The sequence below is a fragment of the Heptranchias perlo genome, chromosome 2 (assembly GCF_035084215.1).
Source record: "Heptranchias perlo isolate sHepPer1 chromosome 2, sHepPer1.hap1, whole genome shotgun sequence".
NCBI lineage: Eukaryota > Metazoa > Chordata > Chondrichthyes > Hexanchiformes > Hexanchidae > Heptranchias > Heptranchias perlo.
In genome coordinates, this window is record NC_090326.1 from 129,192,149 (window position 1) to 129,217,309 (window position 25,161).

Below are 25,161 nucleotides of genomic sequence, written 5' to 3' on the forward strand. Positions count from 1 at the left end.
ACACTCCTATGAAGCATTTTGGGACGTTTCCCCATGTTAAAGGCGCTATATAAATGCAGGTTGTTTTTGATTACAATCACAACATGAAAAGTAACAGAGAATTTATTTAAAGATGAAGGGAGATCCAAGGGTAAGTACATGGGAGAGATGAACTTCCTTGAGCCAAGTGACTGTTTCTCAACCCTGACCTTTCTTACAAGTAGTAAACTTTTACTCCATAGATGTTTCCAAGGTAGTTAGTTATTTTTTAAGTTTGTTTTGAAAATGATTTTATTTACAGGGTTCATCAAGGAGCCCTGTTAGTATTTCTCCAGCAAAGCATGCTCCAGTGATGTCAACTGAAGGAGATTAAGTGTGTGTTTCTTCCATAAAACATAGAAGAAAAGATGAGAGACAAAATACATCGACATTGGGGATAGGAAACAGAATGTTTTACTGTGCCAATGGAAGACCTGCACAGCTCACAGAGGAACCCTATAAATGTGATTATTTTCAAATAATGAAATATCTAAATAAATACCTACTTGAGATACATCTGGAGGTAAACTTTTCCCCCAAGATGTACCTTTTTAATTCTGACCAAGTTTAAGAAGAAAAACTTGTACCTAATATTTATTTCATTTGTAACAGTGCTGTGTTTGAAGCTGAAGGTGTGGAGTCATTGGTGAAACTGCTGACTGATTCAAGAGATGGCATTGTTGCCAATGTTGCTACTGTTCTCACTAACCTAGCCCTACAGGAACCTTTACGCGCCAGTATTCAGAGTTATGGAGCTATGACTACCATCGTGGAACCACTGAAGTCTAGCAACACTGTGGTGCAGAGCAAGGCTGCACTAGTTGTGGCTTCATTAGCTTGTGATGCAAATGGAAGAACAGAGGTAGGAATTAGTTCAAAGCTGCGAAAACACTAAATAGTGATAACATTCAGAATGTTAATTATAATTATAAATATAAAAGCATGACTTGTAAAATCCTGCACAACTTGAGAAGAATTCCAAATATATCAGGGTATCCAACACTGCATCATTGTATAGTAGGATGCGGTCTGTGCCTATGATTCTCAATATTATATGGCTCTCGGGATAGAAAATGGAGGCAAAGTATTTCTTCTTATAGACAGAAAAATCTGAAGGGAGAGCCACCATGGATACATAATGTTCTTGGGGCAAGACAGGAGATGGTGCCCAGAGCACCGGCGTTCCTAAGATCATGGCTGGGATTGAGGCATTCTTTGGGTTGCAGCTGACCTTCCTGAAGACTAAGGTGGACAAAGATCTTCTTAGTGTTGAAGCCAGGGTTGGAAGAATTCCTATGCCTTAGGCCACAAATGTATCTGAATCTGAGATAGGTAGTAGAGGTGTTTGCAGGATTGAGGCTGTTAGCTGATGTGTTCCTGAGGTTGAGGCCAGGAGCAGAGATGTTCCCGAAGCAAGGCAGAGAGTGGACTCATTGCTGGGGTTGAAGCCATAAATGTATGCATTTCAGGGGCCAAGGCAAGAAATGCAGACATTTGTGGGGCCAAGGCTAGAACAAAGCCAACTGGGATCTGAGGCAAGTTGAGGCCTTTCTCAGGCTGAGACTAGGAGTGCAGGCATTTCTGGGTGGGATAGGTGGATGAGGAAACAGAAACATTTCAAGGACCAGGGCTAGGAGAAAAGGCATTCCTGGAGCTGACGCCAGGAGCACAGGTGTTCTTTGGGCTGAAGTAGGGAGCATAGACATATCTAGGATTGAAACTGAAACAGAGGTCCACTTGACACCTAAGATGGGTGGAGACTTTTTTTAGGACTGAGGCCAGGAATGGCATTCCTGGAGCTTGGGCCATGAGCACAGATATGCTTAAAGAAGGAGTAGAGACATTTGCAGATCCAGAAACAGTAATGTATACACTTAGTAAATGCATTTAAGCAAATTTAGGGCAAAGAGTGTATTGAGGTTGGAATGGACAGACACAGATCAGTGTGGGCCAGTGCCATTGCATGGTAATTCACTGTGGGCCAGAAACCTGACTGAGATTAGGCTCTGGGCCAAAACTTAACAGGATATATTTCTGGAGTTGGGCAACTTTATGGATAAGATAGTATATTTTTTGCAAATTTTTCATGTGCTTCCCTGGAAGTGCATAATAAATTGTTGGTTGCCTGAGGGGAAAATGGTGGATGCAGAATTTTCAAAAAGTATTCTGATTGGTTCAGCTTCTGTCTCTTTTATTGGTAGATTTTGTTCAGTCTTGGTTACTGAGTTTTGATTGGTTCCAACTGAAAGGCGTTTAAAAGAAATAGTGAGTTGATTGGTTCAGATTGTGATCTGTTTTATTGGTAGATAGTTGTTGCATTTAGCTACTGAGTTGTGATTTGTTGAATGTGAAACTTGAGCAAATCAAAAATTGTGATACCAAAGAGGAAGTAAATCAAAAAGTGTGACAGGAAGTTTATCATGCATAAGAGATAGGAGCAGGAGTAGGCCATTCGGCCCCTCGAGCCTGCTCCGCCATTTAATGAGATCATGGCTGATCTGATTTTTACCTCAACTCCACTTTCCCGCTCTTTCCCCATATTCTTTAACTCCCTTGCTGATCAAAAATTTGTCTAACTCAGCCTTGAATGTATTCAATGAATCGCAGGAACCGAGATGTTGTGCCATGTAATGTATTATTATGAAGGCCACTAATTTACAGTGATTGAATAAGTCAAATTGTGTTTTTATTAAATGGGAGGGGGTATTCTAGGATTTTTACCAGTGTTTTGGATATTCAAATTTATGTTTCTGTCCGTTTTTCCATGAAAATGTGCATCAGTGACCTCTGTTGATTTAGTTATGTTCTAAGGCCTTGAAATTCCTGGGGTCCCATTCTGTCATCCAAGGTTGTGTTGTGTGATGCTTCAGAGGAATGCCAGCAACGACAGTGTAGGTGCTCAGTCAATAACCTGACACAGGCAAGATGCCGCTGATCTTGCCATCTCCCACAGCGAGAGTTGAGCGCTGCCTCGTGAGCTCCATGGCCTTCTCCTCGAAGGGGGTAAGATATTTAACATTAGGGAACCTCCCTCCCCCTCCAACCGCCCCCCCCCCCTCCGTGCCCTTCCAGTAAGAAGACAGGCCATGGAACTTTTCCCAGGTGGGAGGGTTCCCAAGAGTGCAGAGCACTGTAGATGGTAACCAGGTTCTTTATAGACTGTTGAGCCTAGCTGCCACCTCCTTACACGCATGGTGTCATGCTGTCCTCTGAGGAAGGTGGCTTGGAGTACCAAACAGCACAACACTCCTTGTACCTGCAGTACATCCATTTTGCTAGTTGTCAGAAAGGGGGTTAGAAGATGCACTGGCCCATCACTTGCCTATAGACCTCATTTCTTGCCTCCACACTGGGTTTCCTTTCATTTCACTTTCTCCTGCCATGGCCTTGGCAAAGGCTGAAATATATTTAAAATCCATTTTGAGCCTTTATAAAGGCTAAAAGAATATTTGACCCAAAATGCAGCCAATTTTCTTTAAATTTGAGCTGCTAGCCAGATTTTCCACACTCCCCCATTAGGCTAGCTGCCAGTGCAAGGCCAATGCTGTGCTTGGTGCTTATATTAATTATTTAAATGAACCGACTCCTGAAAATGTTAGACAGCCAGGTCAATGTGTGCTTCAATTTGCCAGAATCACATTATTAGCGCTTACAGCTAAGTCTGTGATTTGTGACAAAAACTAACTTTGAAAGTAGCTCTTGGAGCCATGAGGAAAGTGCTTTGGAGATGAAATAAATATGTAAAGCTATTTGTCACAAGAGTTAGAAATTGTCTCAGATTCGGGACTGAAAAAGGTAGATGTCAAATATCTTTTGAATATCAGATGACTTGAGCCATATGTTCCTACTGAAAGTCAACAGATGATAGTTGTTTTCTGACTCTGTGGGATTTTTTTACTCATTTTTATCTGTGTAAAAACTGGCTGTTGGATACAAATAAGACTCATTTCTAACTGAGCCTGTTTTCACAGCTGAGAAATGCTGGTGGATTGGTGCCACTTGTTAAACTGCTGCATTCTAATAATGATGAAGTGAGGCGCAATGCATGCTGGGCAGTACTTGTCTGTGGAAAAGATGAGCCCACAACAACCGAACTCTGTAAACTGGGGTAAGTATGGAGAACAATAAGCAGCTATAATTGGTTGCTAAGTGTCAGGAAACAAAAATTAATACAACATCCTTTCCAATTCCATGATGCTTTGAAGTGATTTGTCATAACAAGTCAAGTATAGTGCACACCACTGCTTAGAAGATGTTTTAGATTATAAATGCCCTTTAGATAGCTTTTATCGTTCCGGCTCCTTCATAATCTCGTAGGCATTTACGCAAGTTTTTCTCCCCAGGAAGCAGCATTTTAATGGCCTTTTATGGGCCATTTCGAAATGACTTCTGCCCAGTGCATGCAGTAATTACATTTTAATGCATCTGTTAGTCATTAAAAATAATCACTTTATACAGGTGGAATAAACATTCCTGTGTTTTCGTAATGCCTGTGTTCTATTATTCTTTAGTAAGTGCTATATAACAGTTTCAGTTTCATTTATTTTAATGGAAACATATACAGGTAGTAAGAATTTGTGATCAATCTCGACAAGGAGCAGTCACCACTAATGCAGTACAGATTATATTGTAATTACCACATTCTATTTATTATAGTATTGACTGAGATGTACTCATATCAGCCTATCATAAATTCAACTTAAATCAATTGTAAATTTATATTGCATAAAATAATAAAATGTAAGTGAGCCGATTTAAAAACTGATGGCATAATTTTTTAAAATAATTTTACCCATTTGTAATTTATTTTCTTTCCCTTTCTTTTGGTTTCCATAGGCCATTTCACTAAGAAAATTGGTGGTCTGCCTGCTCTCAGGCCTTTGCCCATGCTGTAATGTAACTTGCTGCTAGGACCACACTGGAGTACTTAAGTGTGAATCTCCCTTTGATTTTTCATCCTCCTAAGGGGAAGGAAGCATATGTCCTTACCTAGCTGGTTTGCTGTCCAAGTCATGTTTAATTAGGTCCAATACTAGATGATCCCTTGATCATCTGGAAATGCTTAACAATGCACCAGTGGCATGTCTGATACCACTTAGTCTGCATTTAGACAGCCTTTTTTTGGTATCTTGGAGCATAAAGTTTGGATGTCTGATTGAGCCAAGTAGAATAGTTTGGAGCAGGCAAATGTTACATCCTGGTCAAATGGTACAGACTTCATCTGAGTTCATGCCAAGATATTGTGCCACAGAGTGCCATGTCCTATTTAAGGAGCTAAGCATTGCCATCAGCTTAAGGGAGGATGTGCTACACTATTAGTTAAAAAGTGCAACTGCTAAAAAGCTATCACTACATCCAGTATGAAAAGACCCTATCTTCAACTCACTAGAGAGGCAAGTCCAACATCAGCTCCAAATTGCACAACTCTCAGAAAGGCTGCAAGGATGGGGGAAGATAGTTACATGGCTCACCTATTTTTCTGTCAACCAGTGATGTTTCATCCAAATGGAAAGCAGCAGAAATCACATTTTTTTATTCACTGTGGTTTCCATGAACTTTCATACAGTTGTCAGTGGGGATACTGGTCTGTAGTTAAGTGATGTGACTTGAATTCCTCCTTATTAGGTACAATGTGTTCTGCTTTCCACTTGGATGGACAATATTGGCAGGGAGTAGTTGAAATAGATGATTTAAGGAAACAGCTAGTTCCTCAAATAGGCTTTTGAGAACCAGAACATCTGCATTATCAGGCTTATTAGTGGATTAACTTATCTTAATGTGTGCAGTTTACTTTATACATTTATTTTTTTAAATGTTTGTGCTTATTGACACCAATGCTGGGGAATGAGAGCATCCAGTAATCCCGTGGTCAGATACAATGCAGAACTCTAATTGCCCTCAATGTGCCTAGATTCCACTAAGAGCATTCTTAATGCATTAGCGTGACTTTCATTTCCAACATTACTATTTAGCCTTTGAGTGAGTCTCATGAGCTGCTATAGAATTTGTTGAGGTTGAAGAAAGAACTCACATCATCTATGAACTTGGTTTAGACTTCCCAAGTTTATTTTACTTGGAACCCTTAACATCCATCCAAGAGGCTTCTCAAACTGTTTTCAATTATTTTTATTTTTGGATGAAAGTCTGGGTTCAATAGGTGAATCTTTATGAAAGTTATCCTATGTGTTACCCAGTCTTCCAGTTTGCTTTCTGAGTGGGTAATCTCTTTTTATATTTCATTTTACTCGACAGAGCTTTGGACATCCTGCAAGAAATAAACCTGTCCTCTGGTCGCCGGAACAACTTTAGTGAGGCAGCTGTAAGCAGACTGCTTGACCATAACGCAGCTCTCAAATATACTCTGACTGGCTACTTGTCATCCAACAACATCATCACAGATAGTTTCTATGATCCTGGTCAGGTGAAGTATCTATTATTTTTAAAAATCTATCTCACTGAGTTAATAAACAACTAATTCAATGAAAAATAGGTGACCCAGGGCCCGGTTCTCTGTTATGGCTTCAGGCTAGTTGATAGGTAAACCTAGTAGAAAACAGTGAAATGTAAATTGGCAGCAGCAACTGCAGCTGCATGTCGGAATCTGAGTTCTCCGGCTTGAAATTGGAGATAAGTCTTTAGCATGACTTTTTGCTGCAGAACTGTTGTTAAAGCTATTTAAATATTAACTGTTATCCTGTTATTTCTGCCAACTGGTTCATGCTAATACCGATCTCCTGATCTGTATTAACATGATCCAGTGATTGCCTACCCTCCCTTTATTTAACTGGACTCAAAATAACATAATTGCAGTAATGCTGCAAGGTTTACGGAATGAGCAGCATTGCCAATGCTTGTATTTAGTGCATAGATGCAGAAAGCGGACAGCTGAAAGGAAGCACAAACTGTAAAGAACACTGACAATCCCTGCCATCAGTCACCCACAGGTGTCTTAACACCTCAGGACCAATTTCCTAGATCTAACCGCAGAACACTCTATCAGTGCCTGTAGTTATCCAGGAAGGTGGTTACTGAGTTGTGCCACTTCATGCGATCAGAGTTGGAGGAACGATCTACAGTGAGCATTGCTCTGCCTGTTGCTCCTACAATGACCACAGCCCTGAATATTTAAGCTTTAGGGTCACTTTAGTGTTTGGTTGTCATGAGATTGAGCCATTATTTGATGCAGCAACCAAACCAGAGCACCACAGAAACTCTGTGATAGCACAGCCAATGTCTGCCTGTTGCTCCTACAATGACCACAGCCCTGAATATTTAAGCTTTAGGGTCACTTTAGTGTTGGGTTGTCATGAGATTGAGCCATTATTTGATGCAGCAACCAAACCAGAGCACCACAGAAACTCTGTGATAGCACAGCCAATGTCTGCCTGTTGCTCCTACAATGACCACAGCCCTGAATATTTAAGCTTTAGGGTCACTTTAGTGTTGGGTTGTCATGAGATTGAGCCATTATTTGATGCAGCAACCAAACCAGAGCACCACAGAAACTCTGCGATAGCACAGCCAATGTATGCACTTTAGCACCAAACTACAGCAGAACACAACCTGGCAGTAAGGCTTCTTTGATACTGCCACCTTCCCAAACACATAATTGATTCCATATATATTTGGACTCCATCAAGCCATGCCCAGCCCTATGGAAATATAAAAGACTATCACTCAGTTAATATGCAGATAGTTTGTGATACTATCTTGAATATCCTCCATATTAATGTGAGGTGCCATGACTCCTGCACCCTACAGCAGTCCAATATTCAAGGACAGTTTCATGGAGACGATTAGCTGAATGGATGGCTACTAGTGGATTCTGATTGCCTGATGTTGTCTTTTACAGCAATAACCAGCTGGGTTGAGCCATGCTACATTGAGGCCCACACTGAAACCAGTGTGCTCACTGAGCACTGTTTTGGAGTCTTGAATCAATTATTCCATTGCATGGCTTACTTGAGGGGCACATCACAAAGAAGGTGTGCAAGATAGTAAACTTGTGCTGCATGTTTTATATTATCACAATTAATCGACATCAGCATGCAGGACATGACTCTATACGGAAACAGCCCTAAAAGCCCTGCACAAGTGCCAGATCTAGCTAGAGATTTTGTTGCTTCCATTTTTCTGGACACTCATTTATAACTCTGTAATTGCACAAGAGTCTTGCACAGAATCTACAGCACAGAAACTGGCCATTCAACACAACTGGTCTTTGCTGGTGTTTATACTCCGCGCATGTCTCCCCCCACTCTAATGACCTCTTCACACCCTGACCCCGTATCACTCTATCCCTTTCTTCCTCATCTATGCATCAAGCCTCCCCTTAAATGTAGCAGTGCTATCTGCTTCAACCACTCCACATGGCAGCAAGTTCCACATTCTCATCATTTTCTGTGTAAAGAAATTCGTCCTAAATTATTTATTTGATCCGTTACTGGATATTTTATATTTATGCCCCCTTGTTCTGGACTCACCCACAAGTGGAAACAGTTGCTCCACGTCCACCCTATTGAACCCATTCATAGTTTTAAAGACCTCTATTAAATCTCCCCTTAGTCCTTGCTTTTCCAGATAAAAGAACTCCTGCCTGCACAATCTTTCCTGTTAGTTGCATCCTCTCAATTCTGGTAACATCCTTGTAAATCTTTCCTGCACTTTCTCCGGTGCTTTAATAACCTTGCCGTCTGGAAACAAGAGCAGCGCACAGTACGCCAAGTGTGGTCTAACCAAGATTATATATAGATTTAACATTACCTCCCTGCTTTGTATTCTATTCTTCTAGAAATGAACTCCAATACTTTGTTTTTGCTCTTTATGGCCTTATCAACTTGTGTTGCTACTTTTAGTGATTTATGTATCTGTATTCACAGACCTCTCACTCCTCTACTCCATTTAGTTTTATACCTTCCAAGGAATAAGTGGCCTCTTTATTCATCCTACCAAAATGAACCACCTCACACTTCACTATATTTGATTTTCATTTGCCATTTATCCACCGACTCTGCAAGCCTGTTTATGTCTTCCTGCATTTTGGTGCAGTCCTCCACATTTTTAGCTCTAACCCCCAAGTTGGTATCCTCTGCAAATTTCGACACCATACCTCCAATTTCTGAGTCCAAGTCATTTTGAATATGGTGCAGGCACTGTACTGCAAACCAGAGGACAGGGCCTCAGACAGCGGTTGGATCTGTATCAGAAAGGACCTTTGCATTCCTTTTCTAAAGCTCTCCACACTTTTCCCCAAAGTGTTGAAAGTTGGTCTTGGCAGCTTCCTGTACTCAGACACCCAAAGCACGCAGAGTGGCTGTACGTACTTGCGTACATTGTAGTTATGCCCTCAGAGATTGAGATTGCAATTTGCATGATATCAGCATTCATCTGTGAGAGCCCTTACTCCATGCTTCTAGCCAGTTGGCCTATATTAGTGGACATTTACATCATGCATTCCACACCACTTAGGTACCATGTAAAGTGCACCATGGAACTGAATGATCTTTTAATGCCCGTAGCATATTTCAGCATCCCCTGTTCTAATGGATCTGAACAGAGATTTGCACCCCTTTGCAACACAGGATTGGCAGCAGGTGACATGGACCTCTGAAGACTGCCCTTTCTGACGGTGACTGAGATGCATCCCCTGACCTTAAGCATTGCTACCATGACTGATTAATTGTACTCTTCTGATGAAAGTGAGGTGCTTATGCTACTGGGATATACTGTACAAACCAAAAGGTTTGCAACATGTTAGCCATCAGAAACCTCTGGCCCTTCCACAACTCAGCCACCCTCCCAGAGCCTGCTTGAGGGTATGCAACTAATGCATCATGCAGGTGATAATGTCCATGCCAATGTGCAATCTGTGAATAACCAACTGCAAACTAACATAGTAACACACTATTATGCAATTGGGTGGACACAGATAGTTGAGCAGATTGGTTCTCCATCAATCTGTTCACTATACTAATGTAAAACCAACAATCCTCCTCCACTTTGGGGTATTGTCATTCCAAGCTCTTTCAAATCCTGTAACAGATAATCTGTGCATTCTGGGACCAGCGTCCAGTTCTGTGAGGTGGTTCCCAATCCAGAATAAGACACCGTGGATGTATCTTTGAATGTCAAAGCCCTACAAGCAGTATCTTGTACATGTGTAACCAGAACAGTGTGTTTTGCTCCATTTAATCTATTCATGCCAATTGCAACAAAGAAATTATTTGTATTTGCACCAATGTCTAAGGTGTGCATTTGGAAGACTTCACTAATATAATGCAATTCAAAGAGTGTTCTTTGCATATATTGGGGTGTACACCAATGTTAGTACAATTCATCAGTATTAATTATGATGCCTCTATGTATAGCAGAATAGTGTGCACAGCATTTTAAGCAAGAACAACTTGGTCTTATATAGTGCTCCTCACATAAAAAGAAAATGTCATAGTGCTTTAGAATATGGGAGGGGAGAGCTGGATTAAGCAGGAAGTAAATAGGTGAGGGACTTTGAAGGCATGGTTAGAGCTTTTGAAGAAAGGGAAAGACTTAAGATGACAAAGTGGTTTAGGAAGAAAGTTCCAGAGGACAAAGGCCATAATGGCTTAAGGATCAGCCTCTGATGGTGGAAGAGAGAAGACAGGAACAACCAGAAATCCAGAATAATGGTTTAGCCTGGGATCTATGGCTAGAGAAGGTTTCCCAAAGAGGGTGTGGAGAGGCTGTGGAGAGATTTGAAAACAAGGTTGAGGATCTTCAAGTCAATTTGCTGGGACATTTTTTAAGGGCAGTAAAAAAGAACAGAAGTTGCAGTACAACTGCTCACAGAGAACAAGTTAACTGTAGAGTTTATGCTTATAGGTTAAACCAGGCATGAAGGTCTTGACTCTCGAAGAACTCAATAATCAGGAGTTGAACCAGCACCGGCCAATACTGCTAATTAATGCAAAAAGAACAGATGGGTAAGTTACATTTCATTTTAGTACTTCCAATTCGATTTGAAAAGAACAAGATTGTGCTTAATATTTAGAATCTTAAAAGGGGTCAGTTGGAAACCAAGATGGGTGGTCTAAGTTTTACATTTTTTTAGCGTTCACATGAATTGCTGGTGAGTAAACAGTCAGTGTGCAAATCCCCCCCTCATATATAACATTAAACTTCACTGCAGTGATATCATGAATGGGAAGTTCTATCATAGATCCCATTTGTGAAGAATCTTAGTCTAAAGGCTCCTATGACACAATTCATACTGCGGTGAGTGACTCACCTCCTGACTCCACAAAGCCTTTGCACCATCTACAAGGCACAAGTCAGGAGTGTGATAGAATACTTTCCACTTGCCTGGATGAGTGCAGCTGCAACAACACTCAAGAAGCTCGACACCATCCAGGACAAAGCAGCCCGCCTGATTGGCACCCCATCCACCACTCTAAACTTTCAATCCCTTCACCACCCGCGCGCCGTGGCTGCAGTGTGTACCATCTACAAGATGCACTGCAGCAACTCGCCAAGGCTTCTTCGACAGCACCTCCCAAACCCACGACCTCTACCACCCAGAAGGACAAGGGCAACAGGCACAAGGGAACACCACCGCCAGCACATTCCCCTCCAAGTCACACACCATCCTGACTTGGAAATATATCGCCATTCCTTCATAGCTGCTGGGTCAAAATCCTGGAACTCCCTACCTAACAGCATTATGGGAGAAACTTCACCACACGGACTGCAGCGGTTCAAGAAGGTGGCTCACCACCACCTTCTCAAGGGCAATTAGGGATGGGTAATAAATACTGGCCTTGCCAGCAATGCCCACATCCCATGAATGAATAAAAAAAATTAGAACCCTGACGCCATTTTAACTAAAATTTGCAGAAGTGACGCCAAGTGCCAGGCGCACCAGTAAAACCTAATGGGATTGGTGTCTCAGAGCCACTGAAGCTGCATATAAAGGGGCATTCAGCTATAGATGGAGGAATACTTGACAGAAGAGGAGCAGCAGCAACCTCAGCAACCAGCAGCTGTGCTCACCAGAAGACAACAGGTGAAAGGTCTGCTCGTAGCAGTCCATACTTAGCACACAGAATGTGCAGCCAAGAGTTAGGTTCTTGGACTTATCTGAAGAGCAGTGCCTTAGGAGGCTGCGCTTCTCCAGACCTTCGCAACGTGCTGCAACAGGACCTGCTGCCTGCTGGACCAGAGGGGCATGCTTTGCCAGTGGCTATCATTGTCACTGCAGGCTTTAATTTCTTTGCCACTTTCAGTCTGTTACAGGGGACATCAGCCACATCTCCCAGTGTCCAGTACACAGCTGCAATAAGCAGGTCACCGATGCCCTGTTCACCAGGGCTGAGCATCATATTCCCCATTGACCTCAACAGTCAATAGGACAGAGGCTGAACAGTCCTTGTTACATCTTTCACGACCCCCTTCATCAAAGAACATTGAAACTATTGAGATAACTTCAATATCGATGACTTCCTGACAATGGAGCTGTCTATCCATGTGGTCTACCAACTTGTCTCTCCAAGGTGGAGCCCAGAGCTTGCATGGCAGCCGTTTGAGCTTCCATCAAAGCTGCAAAGCATGCAAACATGGACTCATGTTGTGAGGGCCTGGCTGGAGGTGACCACACTCTCCAGGTAGACTGCAGAGTGCTGATGCCATGCGAGGTAACACCACACTGGCTGGAAGTGGAATCCTCCACCCGCTCAGCCATTGTGCTGAAATACCTTGGCACAGCCTTCCGACACCTCGTAAAACTGCCTGTGTGAGGCTAGCAGTTTTCTTTTCAAGGCTATCCCCTCATCCATGTTCCCCTTAGTAGAGCTGGGAGAGGACCTTTCCCTACGGCGAACTGTTACCTGGGCTGTCCCTGCCAGCAGTATCTGCTGCTGCTCACTGGTGCTGAGTTTCACCATGTACAGAACCCTCTGCCTCACCAACTAACCCACGCAGAGTGCCAGTGTCTGAGCTGGTGCTTGGGAGGGATGGAGCGGCTGACGGAGCATCCTCCAGAGGATTGTCTCCCTCCACGACTTAGAAGAAAGAGAAAAAGGACAAGAGTTAGGACAGCAGATTGAAGCTGGACATTTGCATTTGACAGTCTTGAGAATGCAGCTTAAAGTTTTAAAGTTTACTGTATATTTTCTGAGGTGAATGAAGGGTTACACGTAATATGTAGACACCCTGCTGAAGTAAGCTGCCAGCCACTCCTTCCCCGGTACTGATGGCTTTGCCTGGGCCACTGATCTTCAAGGCATCTTGCTCTGCTTGGGTGAGGGTAATGATGTTGGTGACTCCACCCCAGTCCTCTCCCTTACATTATGTGCTGTTTTGTCCTGCAGATAAAGAGGGCGTGAGTTAGTGAATGGCACTTTAAAAAGCAAGTGGAAATGTGTAGGGCATGTGGTGTGAGGTGGAGAAAAAGCAAGATGATATGAGGATTGTGAAGTGATGAATGTAAAGGCAAGTGTGTGTAATGTGAAGTGAGGAAGGAATGCTGGGAGGAGTTGGTGATTGTGCAAATGGTAGTATGTGAGAAGAGAATGGTGTTAGTGTGTGGTGAGAAGAGAGCAAAGGAAGAATTGAGTGTGTTTGGAATGAGAAAGAGAGGTGTTGCAGTGCGCCCTTGTAATTGGATGTTTAAGGGTGTGATGGAGGGGAGGGAATTATTGAATGTGGTAAGGGAGTGGGTGAAAGGGGAGTGGGGAGCAGGTGCTGTTGAGAGAAGTTAAGAGTTGTACTCACCTTTGCTGCTCTTGTGAGGTCATTGAACCTCTTTCTGCATTGGGACCTGGGGGTGATCCAGCAGCACTGACTTCCAGATCTGCTTCATGGTGGCCTAGGGGATGCTCCTGCAGCTGGTGGGGGAGAGTACCTCCCTCCTTACCCTGACATTGTCCACTAGGACCTCCAGGGAAGCGTGAAGAAAGTGTGGTTCTACTCATCTCAGTAGACAGGATATCTTCCGGTGTTCTTTAATGAAAAATACAAGTAGTGGAAGTAACTGCACTTTATAAAAGAAGCAACCTCGCTTAAATAGGCTCAGGAGTCACGCCGGAAATTGCGCGTGGCATGTGGTTGGGCTGCCCGATTTCCAATGTGATTGGGATGGCAGCCTGTCAGTTAAAATCACCTGAGCATCACACCCACAACATCATGGGGGCTTCCTACTTGTTCTGCTCGCCCCATTCATGCCTTGAGTTTAAATTGGCCCTTAAATGTCTGCAGATCAGCATCCCATCTGGTGCAACATGACAATTTACAGGTTAGTCCCTGGATCCACTAAAAACTTGCATCGTTGATGTGGCTTGCAGGACTGAGGAGTCCTGAAAATAGGAGGCAAAACTAATTCTAAAAAGTTAAAAGTGGGATGAGAATCTGTGGACCTGACATGCCAGGATGCTACTGCCCATGATCTCTGGTGCTAACCCTGTCAATGTATCTGTCATCAGTGGGAGGGCACCAGATATAAATACAGCTGAATGCCCACACTACTTGGGATACAGCTTATGCATCTGCCAGACACGGGAATCCACAAAATAGTAGCACCAGATGCCTGCTCCAGTGGGCCACATAGAGCTTAAAAAAGCTAATAATCTTCAAGGGTCTAGGCCAAGTCCCATGCCTGGATTGCCAAGTGGGTCCCAAATCTGCCAGTTGGCAGGCCACAGTGTATGCATTCGCTCATTATACTGGTCTGCCGATGTTCCGCCAGGCCGGGATGAGGAAACTCCTCGCCTGGGTATGCCCTCCCCTGATGCCAGTATCCTTGTTTGGGATGGGCAGAGGCTCCTGATGTATCTGGACCTGGCCCAATTTGATGCACTCAAGCTGGACTTAACAGCAGAATTTCAGCCTCTGTATCTCTTCATTTTCTGACACTTTATAGATAGCTAGAATGCATTATGCTGAAAGTACTCCCCTATCCAAAGACACATGCACTCTTTGATTCTCCTGCGAATGTTTTCTTCAAATGAAAAATAATTATAACATACGCTTTTTAATGCTTTGGTTGTTATACCTAAGAAACGAAAATCTTTTTGATTGCTAGAAAACTTGCAGGATATGAAACTTTGTCCTGTGTTTTAAATAGCTTTCCTCAAAATTCTAACAATTTTTGAACAGAATATTATAATAATTGCTGCTTCTTTCCTTTTCCTCCCATGTAAATGAAAATTACTGAATTTAATATCTTATTTTTCAGACTCCAGATGACAGGAATATCAATTGAAGACAAACTCGCTGAGTTTCCGTTAGCTAGCGGTAGTCGCTTAGTTTCTAGCAGAATGAACAACAAAGATAAACCATCTAGGTCTGTCTGGCTTCTCTTTATCTGTTGCTTTTCTACAGATTTTAAATTCATTATCTTCAGATGAATGGTTGTGAAACTATAACTTAAATCAACATTTTGCGGTGATAACCTGAGATCCTAGCTTTAAAAATCCATAACTGCCAATCTTGCATTTTCTGAGCAAGCTTTGTTTGGCTTTGTCCGGCTTTGTCCACACTACTCGCAAGGCGCTTTTTTTGTCTGATTACACCTCTGTGAAGCGCCTTGGGATGTTTTTCTGCGTTAAAAATGCTCTGTAAATGCAAGTTGTTGTTCTTGTTGCTACTGATGCTTGTTCTAGGCACTTTAAAATTTGCCCACACTTTGCGAGCTGTCATTTCTGTGTACGCGCGATGTTTCAGCACAAGCCCAGAACAGCAAATGCACAATGCATTGTGAGGCGTTAATTGACTCCTGGGTTTCCTGCATGAACGTTGACAAGTATGAATAATTGATTTAGGCAGAATTTTAGCAACTAACAGCCTTTTCTCAGAAAAGGATGCACCTATTGGGCCAACAGTATTATTCAAATAAACATTATCGTTTAATTCTGGCTAAAGTGCACTAACGTGCAACATTATTACATCTTTTAAAACAAGTGATCATTTTAAATAGAGAAAATTTACTGGGTACTGCAGTGCTTTTTGTGGTGAGTCTGCATAGTGAAGTGATTGAAAATTCAATTTGCTATCCTCCCAGGCAAAACAACTAAACTTAGAAACCATGATTCCAAAATGTGTAGTCCTTCACAATCTTCATCTTCCATATTATGATTGAAAACAATCTTGTCTACCTTCTTGTGCATACAAAGCTAAATGCAAGGCTATAGGCTGAGTGTGAGACTGTTAGTTAAATGCGTAGGTGACACACCAGTGAGCATGCAAATGTGCCAGACGTTGGAAATCTTTCAGTGTAGATGGAAGTTAATTTGAAAAGGTTATTTTTTTGTAGTCCGCTTAAGCTGGTGTTTGCTTTGGAAAAGGTAACTTGATAGTTTTCACCTGTTGTTGATTTATCATCTGTTTCCAGTTGAAACCAAAATCTAGAAGCCTTGATAACAATGTACAAATGCATAGTTGCCAACTGACCGTGATTCGTGCAGACAGTACGTATTTTTGGCATTTCTGCTTCTTTGCTCTGGGCTCAAAAACTCACTCATTCAACGACGTTTTAAAGTTGAGTTGAATGGGCCTATACTCTCTGGAGTTTAGAAGAATGGGAGGTGATCTCACTGAAATGAGGAGGAATTTCTTCACGCAGAGGGTTGTGAATCTTTGGAATTCTCTACCACAGAGGGCTGTGGATGCTGAGTCATTGAATATATTCAAGGCTGAGATGGATAGATTTTTGGACTCTAGAGGAATCAAGGGATATGGGGATCGGGCAGGAAAGTGGAGTTGAGGTTGACGATCAGCCATGATCTGATTGAATGGCGGAGCAGGTTCGAGGGGCCGTTTGGCCTACTCCTACTCCTATTTCTTATGTTCTTATGTAAATCAGCCTTAAAATGCCTCTTAATCCATTATGCGTCACCTCTGCTGCGCATGCACAATAGTCATTGGTCTCCGGGGTCTTCCGCACAAACAATATTTGGAAACATTGCCAAGTGTGCGCTCTCAAATTTGTTAACGTCAATGCCAACCCAGCAGCTGTAATCTGGAGGGACACTGACAAGCCAGGCTTTATCTTGTACATGTTTAGAACATAGCTAATTACGCTACTAGCCCTAAATTCTTCTAATCTTGGGATCACTGGTAACGGGTTATTTGTCAACCCTAATAGGCAAAGACTGGTAGGGAGAACAATCAGAAAATGACCAGACAACCTATGAGAAACAAACTAAAACTTATTTCTATTTTTGGTAAGATTATGGAGGTTTAAATTTAATAACCGACTGAAATAAGTATGGTGCAGTTACCGCTTGTTTTGTTCAACATCCAAAACAGCAATTCCGTAATGCTTTGCAGAGAGACCTCCAACTTAGTGTCGGCATAATGCAGTAGGGTTCTCAACTTTTGACAGGTATTTAATGGAAATATTCTGTGTCGTTTTAAACATCTTCCTGTTTCCTTGTCTACTGTCAAAAACCAAATATTGTTGCCAACTTCCTGCATTTGGTTGGTGCAATCATGCAACTACTTCTAAATCTGCTTTTCTAGCTCTGGTTGCAGTCACTTATAAAGCATAGTGACTCGCCCCTTCTTTTTTTCATAAAATATACTTTATTCATAAAATTTGCAACCATACATACAATACAGTTGTCATATCACATTCCAAACCTATACAATACAGATTATACAATTTGCAGGTTACATCAAGTGCAGTTCAATGAACACATTGTACATAATTACAGTTCATGACACTCATTGCATTACACTCAATGCAGATTATTGATTACAGATTCATTACAGGTACATTACATCAATTTGAATTTTACATTCTGCCCGGGGGTGGGGGGGGGGGTTTCCCTGATTGCAGCCCCTCGGTATACAATGGCGGGAAGGCTCTAAATGGTTGCCTTTCCCCACAGAGCCTTTGCGGCGGCCACACCCAGCCTTAGTACGTCCCTGAGCATGTAGACCTGGACCTTGGAATATGCCAGTCTGCAACATTCGGTTGAGGACAGCTCCTTGCACTGGAAGACCAGCAAGTTTCGGGCAGATCAAAGGGCGTCTTTCACCAAGTTGATGGTCTTCCAGCAGCAGTTGATGTCCATCTCGGTGTGCGTCCCCGGGAACAGAGAGTCCTGTAGAGCACAGAGTCCTGTGTTAAGGAACTGCTCGGGACGAACCTGGACAGATACCACTGCATCTCTCTCCAGACCTTCCTTGCAAAGGCACATTCCAGAAGGAGATGGGTGACAGTCTCGCCTTCCCCGCAGCCTCCTCGGGGACAGTGGCGGTGGCGCTGAGAGTCCGGGAGTGCATGAATGATCTGATGGGAAGGGCCCTTCTCACCACCAGCCAAGCTATGTCTTGGTGCTTGTTTGAAAGCTCCGGCGATGAGATGTTCTGCCAAATGACATTGACAGTCTGTTCGGGGAACCAACCGACAGGATCCATCATCTCCTTTTCCCGCAGGGTCTCGAGGACGTTACGTGCGGACCACTTACTGGTTGCCTTGTGGTCAAAGGTGCTTTTTTGCATAAACTTTTCGACGAAGGACAGGTGGGGTGGAACGGTCCAACTGGATGGAGCGTTCCGTGGCAGCATGGCCAGGCCCATCCTTCGCAACACCAGGGATAGGTAGAACTTCAGCACGTAATGACACTTTGTGTTTGCGTACCAAGGGTCCACGCAAAGCTTGATGCAGCCGCACACGAAAGTGGCCATCAGGATGAGGGCCACGTTGGGCACCTCTTTCCCCCCTTTCTCCGGAGATTTGTACATCGTGTCCCTGCGGACACAGTCCATTTTTGATCTCCAGATAAAGTGGAAGATGGCTCGGGTGACTGTCGCGGTGCAGGAGCGAGGTATGTGCCAGACCTGCGCCACGTACAGCAACACCGAGAGCACCTTGCACCTAATGACCAGGTTTTTGCCCACGATCGAGAGGGATCGTCGATCCCACAGTCCCAGTTTCTGCTTCACCTTAGAAATACGCTCCTTCCAGTTCTTAGTGCATGCCCCGGCCCCCCTGAACCAGATCCCTAGCACCTTCAGGTAATCTGACCTGACTGTGAAGGGGACAAAGGATTGGTCGGTCCAGTTCCCAAAGAACATGGCCTCACTCTTGATACGATTTATCCTGGCCCCTGAGGCCAGTTCGAACTGGTCGCAGATGCTCATCAATCTGAGGACTGACAGCTGATACGAGCAAAAGTCGGTAACATCGTCCATGTACAGGGAGGCCTTGACCTGAGTGCCTCCGCTGCCTGGGATCGTCACCCCTCTTATGCCCGCATCCCTCCTGATGGACTCGGCAAAGGGTTCGATGCAGCACACGAGCAAGAAGGAGGAGAGAGGACAGCCCTGCCTGACTCCAGATTTGACCGGAAAGCTTTCTGATTCCCACCCGTTGATTGAAACGGCGCTACTGATGTTTGTGTAGAGCAGTTGGATCCAATTGTGGATTCCTTCCCCAAACCCCAATTTGGAGAGCATGTCCATCGTGTACGTGTGGGATATTCTGTCAAAGGCCTTCTCCTGGTCCAGGCTGATCAGGCAGGTGTTCACCCCCCTGTTCTGTACGTAGGCGATCGTATCCCTGAGTAGCGCCAGGCTATCAGAGATCTTCCTGCCGGGTACAGCGCAGGTCTGATCGGGGTGGATCACCACCTCCAGGGCTGACTTGACCCGATTGGCGATGACCTTGGACAGAATTTTGTAGTCCACGTTAAGTAGTGAGATAGGTCACCAATTTTTGATTTCTTCCCTCTTTCCTCTTCCCCCTTCCGCTTGTAGATGAGGGTGATGATGCCTTTCCTCATGGAGACTGACATGCTGCCTGCCAGAAGCATACCCCCGTACAATTCCAGCAGGTCTGGGCCTATCCAGTCCCACAGAGCCGAGTACAACTCCACTGGTAAGCCGTCGCTTCCGGGAGTCCTATTCTTTTCGAAGGAACGGACAGCCTTTGTCAGTTCGTCCAGAGTTAGCGGGTGATCCAGACTCTCCCGCTTGCTGTCGTTTAGAACCTCCGTGATAGGCGACAAGAAGGATTGGGAGGCTGTGCTGTCTGTAGGCTTTGCATCGTACAGTTCGGCATAAAAGGATTTGCAGATCCTCAGTATGCCGGGCTGCGAGGACATGACCGAGCTGTCATCTTCCTTCAGGCTTTGCTTATGTGCTGAAACTCACTTATAACTCACGTGTACTGAAACTCGCACCAGAGGTGGACTGCTCTCTCGGTCTCTCTTCATGTCGCTGAGCTCTATCTCAGTCTTCCTCTCCTTAATGCTGAATCACAATACACTTGAAAATGCTGCAAAAAGCACCAAAAGTTTTAAAAATCAGTACCTTGCTGGAGGGGGCATGCTTCCAGACCTCCCAAGGAAAAGAATTTACATCATCAGAGTTCATTTCCCGCTGCATAAATTTCTAAATTCACCACTGAATAAATTGCACTTTTGTGTACTTCAAGTACTCCCCTATAATACAACCAATGGAATGTGGGGCATAGTATCACCTTAAGTTGTGACAAGTTCATGTCCCACTGCACTCCCATTGCGACTACTTACATAGAAGGTACAACACAGAAACAGGCCACTTAACCCAACCCGTTCGTGTTGACGTTTACTCTCCATGCAAGCAAGTAGTCCCAATCACATTTACCTATCCTGTTCCCTTATCCCTTTTATCCCATTTTCCTTCATGCACTTATTCAATCTAATCTTAAATGTTGACATAGTTTCTGCCTCAATCACTAACCCTGGTAGTGAATTCCACCTAAGAGTAATTTGCCTACCTTCTCAGCCACACTTTATATGTGGCTCAGAAAGCTGAGAAAACATGAGAAATTTCTCTCACCACAGAGTTCCCGATTGCATCTGTATTGCTATGGGGAGGTATCAGGCACCTCTCCACAAGGACAGTTATTCTTGTGCCTGTCTTGCATTATTCTGACAGATGATTCAGAGTTCCAGTGGCAAATGCCTTGGTACAGGTTGCCTGCCATTGCTGTCTGCTGCAGGTGGTGCATACTTCAGGAAGACCACAGGGGACAAAAAAGACAATGAAAATTACAGGCCCAGGTAAAGGAGGAGGGAGAAAAAGATACTCAGAAAGAACATTTTTAAATGATAATCAAAAAGCCTGATTATTAAATTACAAAAAGAAAAAAAATTAAGGTACTAGAATCTATTTTTTTTCATACAGCACACATTAAATATGTTTGTAACAATTTAAATGTATCCAGGGTATTGAGAATCATCCATCATGCTTTTCTGATTCACTCAAATTACAACTATCCATTATCTGTGCTAATTCACTCAAATATAGACAGGTAGGAAAAGCTACCAATTATGAATCATGCTTTTTGTATATAACATGTGAGGTCACTGGGTTTCAGTTTTCTCAAACAAAATGTGATCCAAAAACACCAATAAAAATCGTGAAATCCAATGCAAGAAAAGGATTTTAACATATTCAGTTGTTGTAAATTAGTGTCATGGTATTAGGCCTTTATTCAGGGTTAGTTTTCAGTTGTATGTTGTTCCCTGTCAGCTTTTTTAAAGCTGCTTGTCAGCTTTTCCAAGTTTTAACGGTTGGCATGTATGAAAACCTTTAGATATAATTATAGCTAAAGTATAATGAAAGAAACTTGCACCAAATGTTCCTTAAATTACCACTAGTGGTTAAATTAAGACACTCAATTGGAAGTTAGGTACCATTATTCAGACCTGTCATTTGAAGTAACTTCAGCAGATACCTCAAAACAAAAGAAGGCCAACTTTTCTGTGAGTGGCACCCATGGAATGCTTACCCTGGGTGCTAAGTATAGAAAATAGGGACAGAAAATTGTGATGCTGGCTGTCCACTGCCTTTACTGTGCATCGGGATTTCCCCCTAAGAGGGGCAGACTGCTTGCAGCTGTAACCAGTGCAGGCTAAGACAGTCGTTCAAATGAGATGGGGTGTGTGAGCGGGGGCATTCTTGGCCTCATTTGCCTTGCATGTAATTCTCCTTTCTCCTTTACAGGTATGTTGGGCCAAGGAACAGTTGAAAACTTTTCTTCCCCACTTCCAGGGGCAGGACTAGAGCCCAGACTATTAGAATATTGGCCCTACGGTCTCCACAATGTCAAAAATACACAACAAAACAGGATGTCTCCTAATACCTAGGAAACATTTCATTGTTTTTGAAAACTGAGAAGAGGAAACACTTTGTTGAAAAAGTATTCTTTTTATCTTCTCTTTAAATGATATTCATTTATAACCAATCAATCTCTTTCCTGTCACAGATATCTTCGTTTTGCTGTCATTCTCTAGCTCTCCGCTTCTGCTTTTATTTCTCCTTTGTCTTCTCTCTCTAACTCTCTTTTCATCTCTCTCTGTTCTCTACTGCTTTTTTCACTGTTCTCTACAACAACTTGCATTTAAAAAGCACCTTTAACATAGTAAAATGTCCCAAGACATTTCACAGGAGCGTAATCAGACAAACATTGACACCAAGCCAAAGAAGGAGATATTAGGACAGATGACTAAAATCTTAGTCAAAGAGGTAGGTTTTAAGAAGTGTCCTAAAGGAGGAGACATGGAGAGGTTTAGGCAGGGAATTTCAGAGCTTGGGGCCTAGACAGCTGAAGGCACGACCACCAATAATGGGGCGAAGGAAGTGGGGGATGCACAAGAGGCCAGAGTTGGAAGAACGCATAGTTCTCAGAGGGTTGTAGGGCTGAAGGAGGTTACACAGATAGGGAGGGGTGAGACCATGGAGGGATTTGAACATGAGGTTAAGAATTTTAAAATCGAGGCGTTGGTGGACCGGGAGCGAGGGTAATGGGTGAATAAGACTTGGTGCGAGTAAGAATATGGGCAGCAGAGTTTTGGATGAATTTAAGTTTATAGACAGTGGAAGATGGGAAGTTGGAATAGTTGAATCTGGAGGTAACAAAAGTACAGATGAGGGTTTCAGCAGCAGATGAGCTGAGGCGGGGCAGAGACGGGTGACATTACTGAGGTAGAAGTACGCTGCCCTTGTGGACAAGCAGACGGACAACACTTCTTTCTTTCTGTTTGGGAGATGATGGTTAGTGTGGCATGGTGTGGTGGGCAAGGGAACTACCATTGGTTGTAAGCTGCATTTTGGTTGGGGGTTATGGGGAAAATGGGTCGGTATCTGAGCTCATGGTCAAATAGGATGCTGAGATTACGAACAGTCTAGTTCAGCCTGAGACGATGGCCAAGGAGGGGAATGGAATCGGTGGCTAGGGAATGGAGTTTGTTGTGGGGCTGATGACAATGGCCTTGGTCCTCCCAATGTTTAACTGGGGAAAGTTTTGTCTCATCCAATACTGGATGTTGAACAAGCAGGCTGACAACACTTCCTTCTTTTTGGGAGATGATGGATAGTGTTTTTTTTTATTCGTTCATGGGATGTGGGCGTCACTGGCGAGGCCGGCATTTATTGCCCATCCCTAATTGCCCTTGAGAAGGTGGTGGTGAGCCGCCTTCTTGAATCGCTGCAGTCCGTGTGGTGATGGTTCTCCCACAGTGCTGTTAGAAAGGGAGTTCCAGGATTTTGACCCAGCGACGATGAAGGAACGGCGATATATTTCCAAGTCGGGATGGTGTGTGACTTGGAGGGGAACGTGCAGGTGGTGTTGTTCCCATGTGCCTGCTGCCCTTGTCCTTCTAGGTGGTAGAGGTCGCGGGTTTGGGAGGTGCTGTCGAAGAAGCTTTGGCAAGTTGCTGCAGTGCATCCTGTGGATGGTACACACTCCAGCCACTGTGCGCCGGTGGTGAAGGGAGTGAATGTTTAGGGTGCTGGATGGGGTGCCAATCAAGCAGGCTGCTTTGTCCTGGATGGTGTTGAGCTTCTTGAGTGTTGTTGGAGCTGCACTCATCCAAGCAAGTGGAGAGTATCCCATCACACTCCTGACTTGTGCCTTGTAGATGGTGGAAAGGCTTTGGGGAGTCAGGAGGTGAGTCACTCGCCGCAGAATACCCAGCCTCTGACCTGCTCTTGCAGCCACAGTATTTATATGGCCGGTCCAGTTAAGTTTCTGGTCAATGGTGACCCTCCAGGATGTTGATGGTGGGGGATTCGGCGATGGTAATGCCTTTGAATGTCAAGGGGAGGTGGTTAGACTCTCTCTTGTTGGAGATGGTCATTGCCTGGCACTTGTCTGGCGCGAATGTTACTTGCCACTTATGAGCCCGAGCCTGGATGTTGTCCAGGTCTTGCTGCATGTGGGCTTGGACTGCTTCATTATTTGAGGGGTTGCAAATGCAACTGAACACTGTGCAATCATCAGCGAACATCCCCATTTCTGACCTTATGATGGAGGGAAGGTCATTGATAAAGCAGCTGAAGATGGTTGGGCCTAAGACACTGCCCTGAGGAACTCCTGCAGCAATGTCCTGGGGCTGAGATGATTGGCCTCCAACAACCACTACCATCTTCCTTTGTGCTCGGTATGACTCCAGCCACTGGAGAGTTTTCCCCCTGATTCCCACTGACTTCAATTTCACTAGAGCTCCTTGGTGCCACACTCGGTCAAATGCTGCCTTGATGTCAAGGGCAGTCACTCTCACCTCACCTCTGGAATTCAGCTCTTCTGTCCACGTTTGGATCAAGGCTGTAATGAGGTCTGGAGCTGAGTGGTCCTGGCGGAACCCAAACTGAGCATCGGTGAGCAGGTTATTGGTGAGTAAGTGCCGCTTGTTAGCACTGTTGGCGACACCTGCCATCACTTTGCTGATGATTGAGAGTAGACTGATGGGGCGGTAATTGGCCGGATTGGATTTGTCCTGCTTTTTGTGGACAGGACATACCTGGGCAATTTTCCTCATTGTCGGGAACAGCTTGGATAGAGGTGCAGCTAGTTCTGGCGCACAAGTCTTCAGCACTATAGCTGGGATGTTGTCGGGGCCCATAGCCTTTGCTGTATCCAGTGCACTCAGCCGTTTCTTGATATCACGTGGAGTGAATCGAATTAGCTGAAGACTGGCTTCTGTGATGGTGGGGACATCGGGAGGAGGCAGAGATGGATCATCCATTTGGCACTTCTGGCTGAAGATGGTTGCAAATGCTTCAGCCTTGTCTTTTGTCCTCATGTGCTGGACTCCGCCATCATTGAAGATGGGGCTATTTGCAGAGCCTCCTCCTCCCGTTAGTTGTTTAATTGTCCACCACCATTCACGACTGGATGTG

The 25,161-nt window shown here is 43.9% G+C and overlaps 1 protein-coding gene across 1 annotated transcript in view; it reads left to right on the forward strand.

Moving 5' to 3' along the window:
* armc3 (armadillo repeat containing 3) overlaps positions 1-25,161 on the forward strand; it is a 138,394-nt gene that overhangs the window by 69,762 nt on the left and 43,471 nt on the right. Inside the window, exons 11-15 of the mRNA XM_068007120.1 lie at positions 631-880; positions 3,990-4,126; positions 6,271-6,439; positions 10,876-10,976; positions 15,221-15,328. Coding sequence (XP_067863221.1) covers positions 631-880; positions 3,990-4,126; positions 6,271-6,439; positions 10,876-10,976; positions 15,221-15,328 — 765 coding nt within the window. The remainder of the gene's footprint in view (positions 1-630; positions 881-3,989; positions 4,127-6,270; positions 6,440-10,875; positions 10,977-15,220; positions 15,329-25,161) is intronic.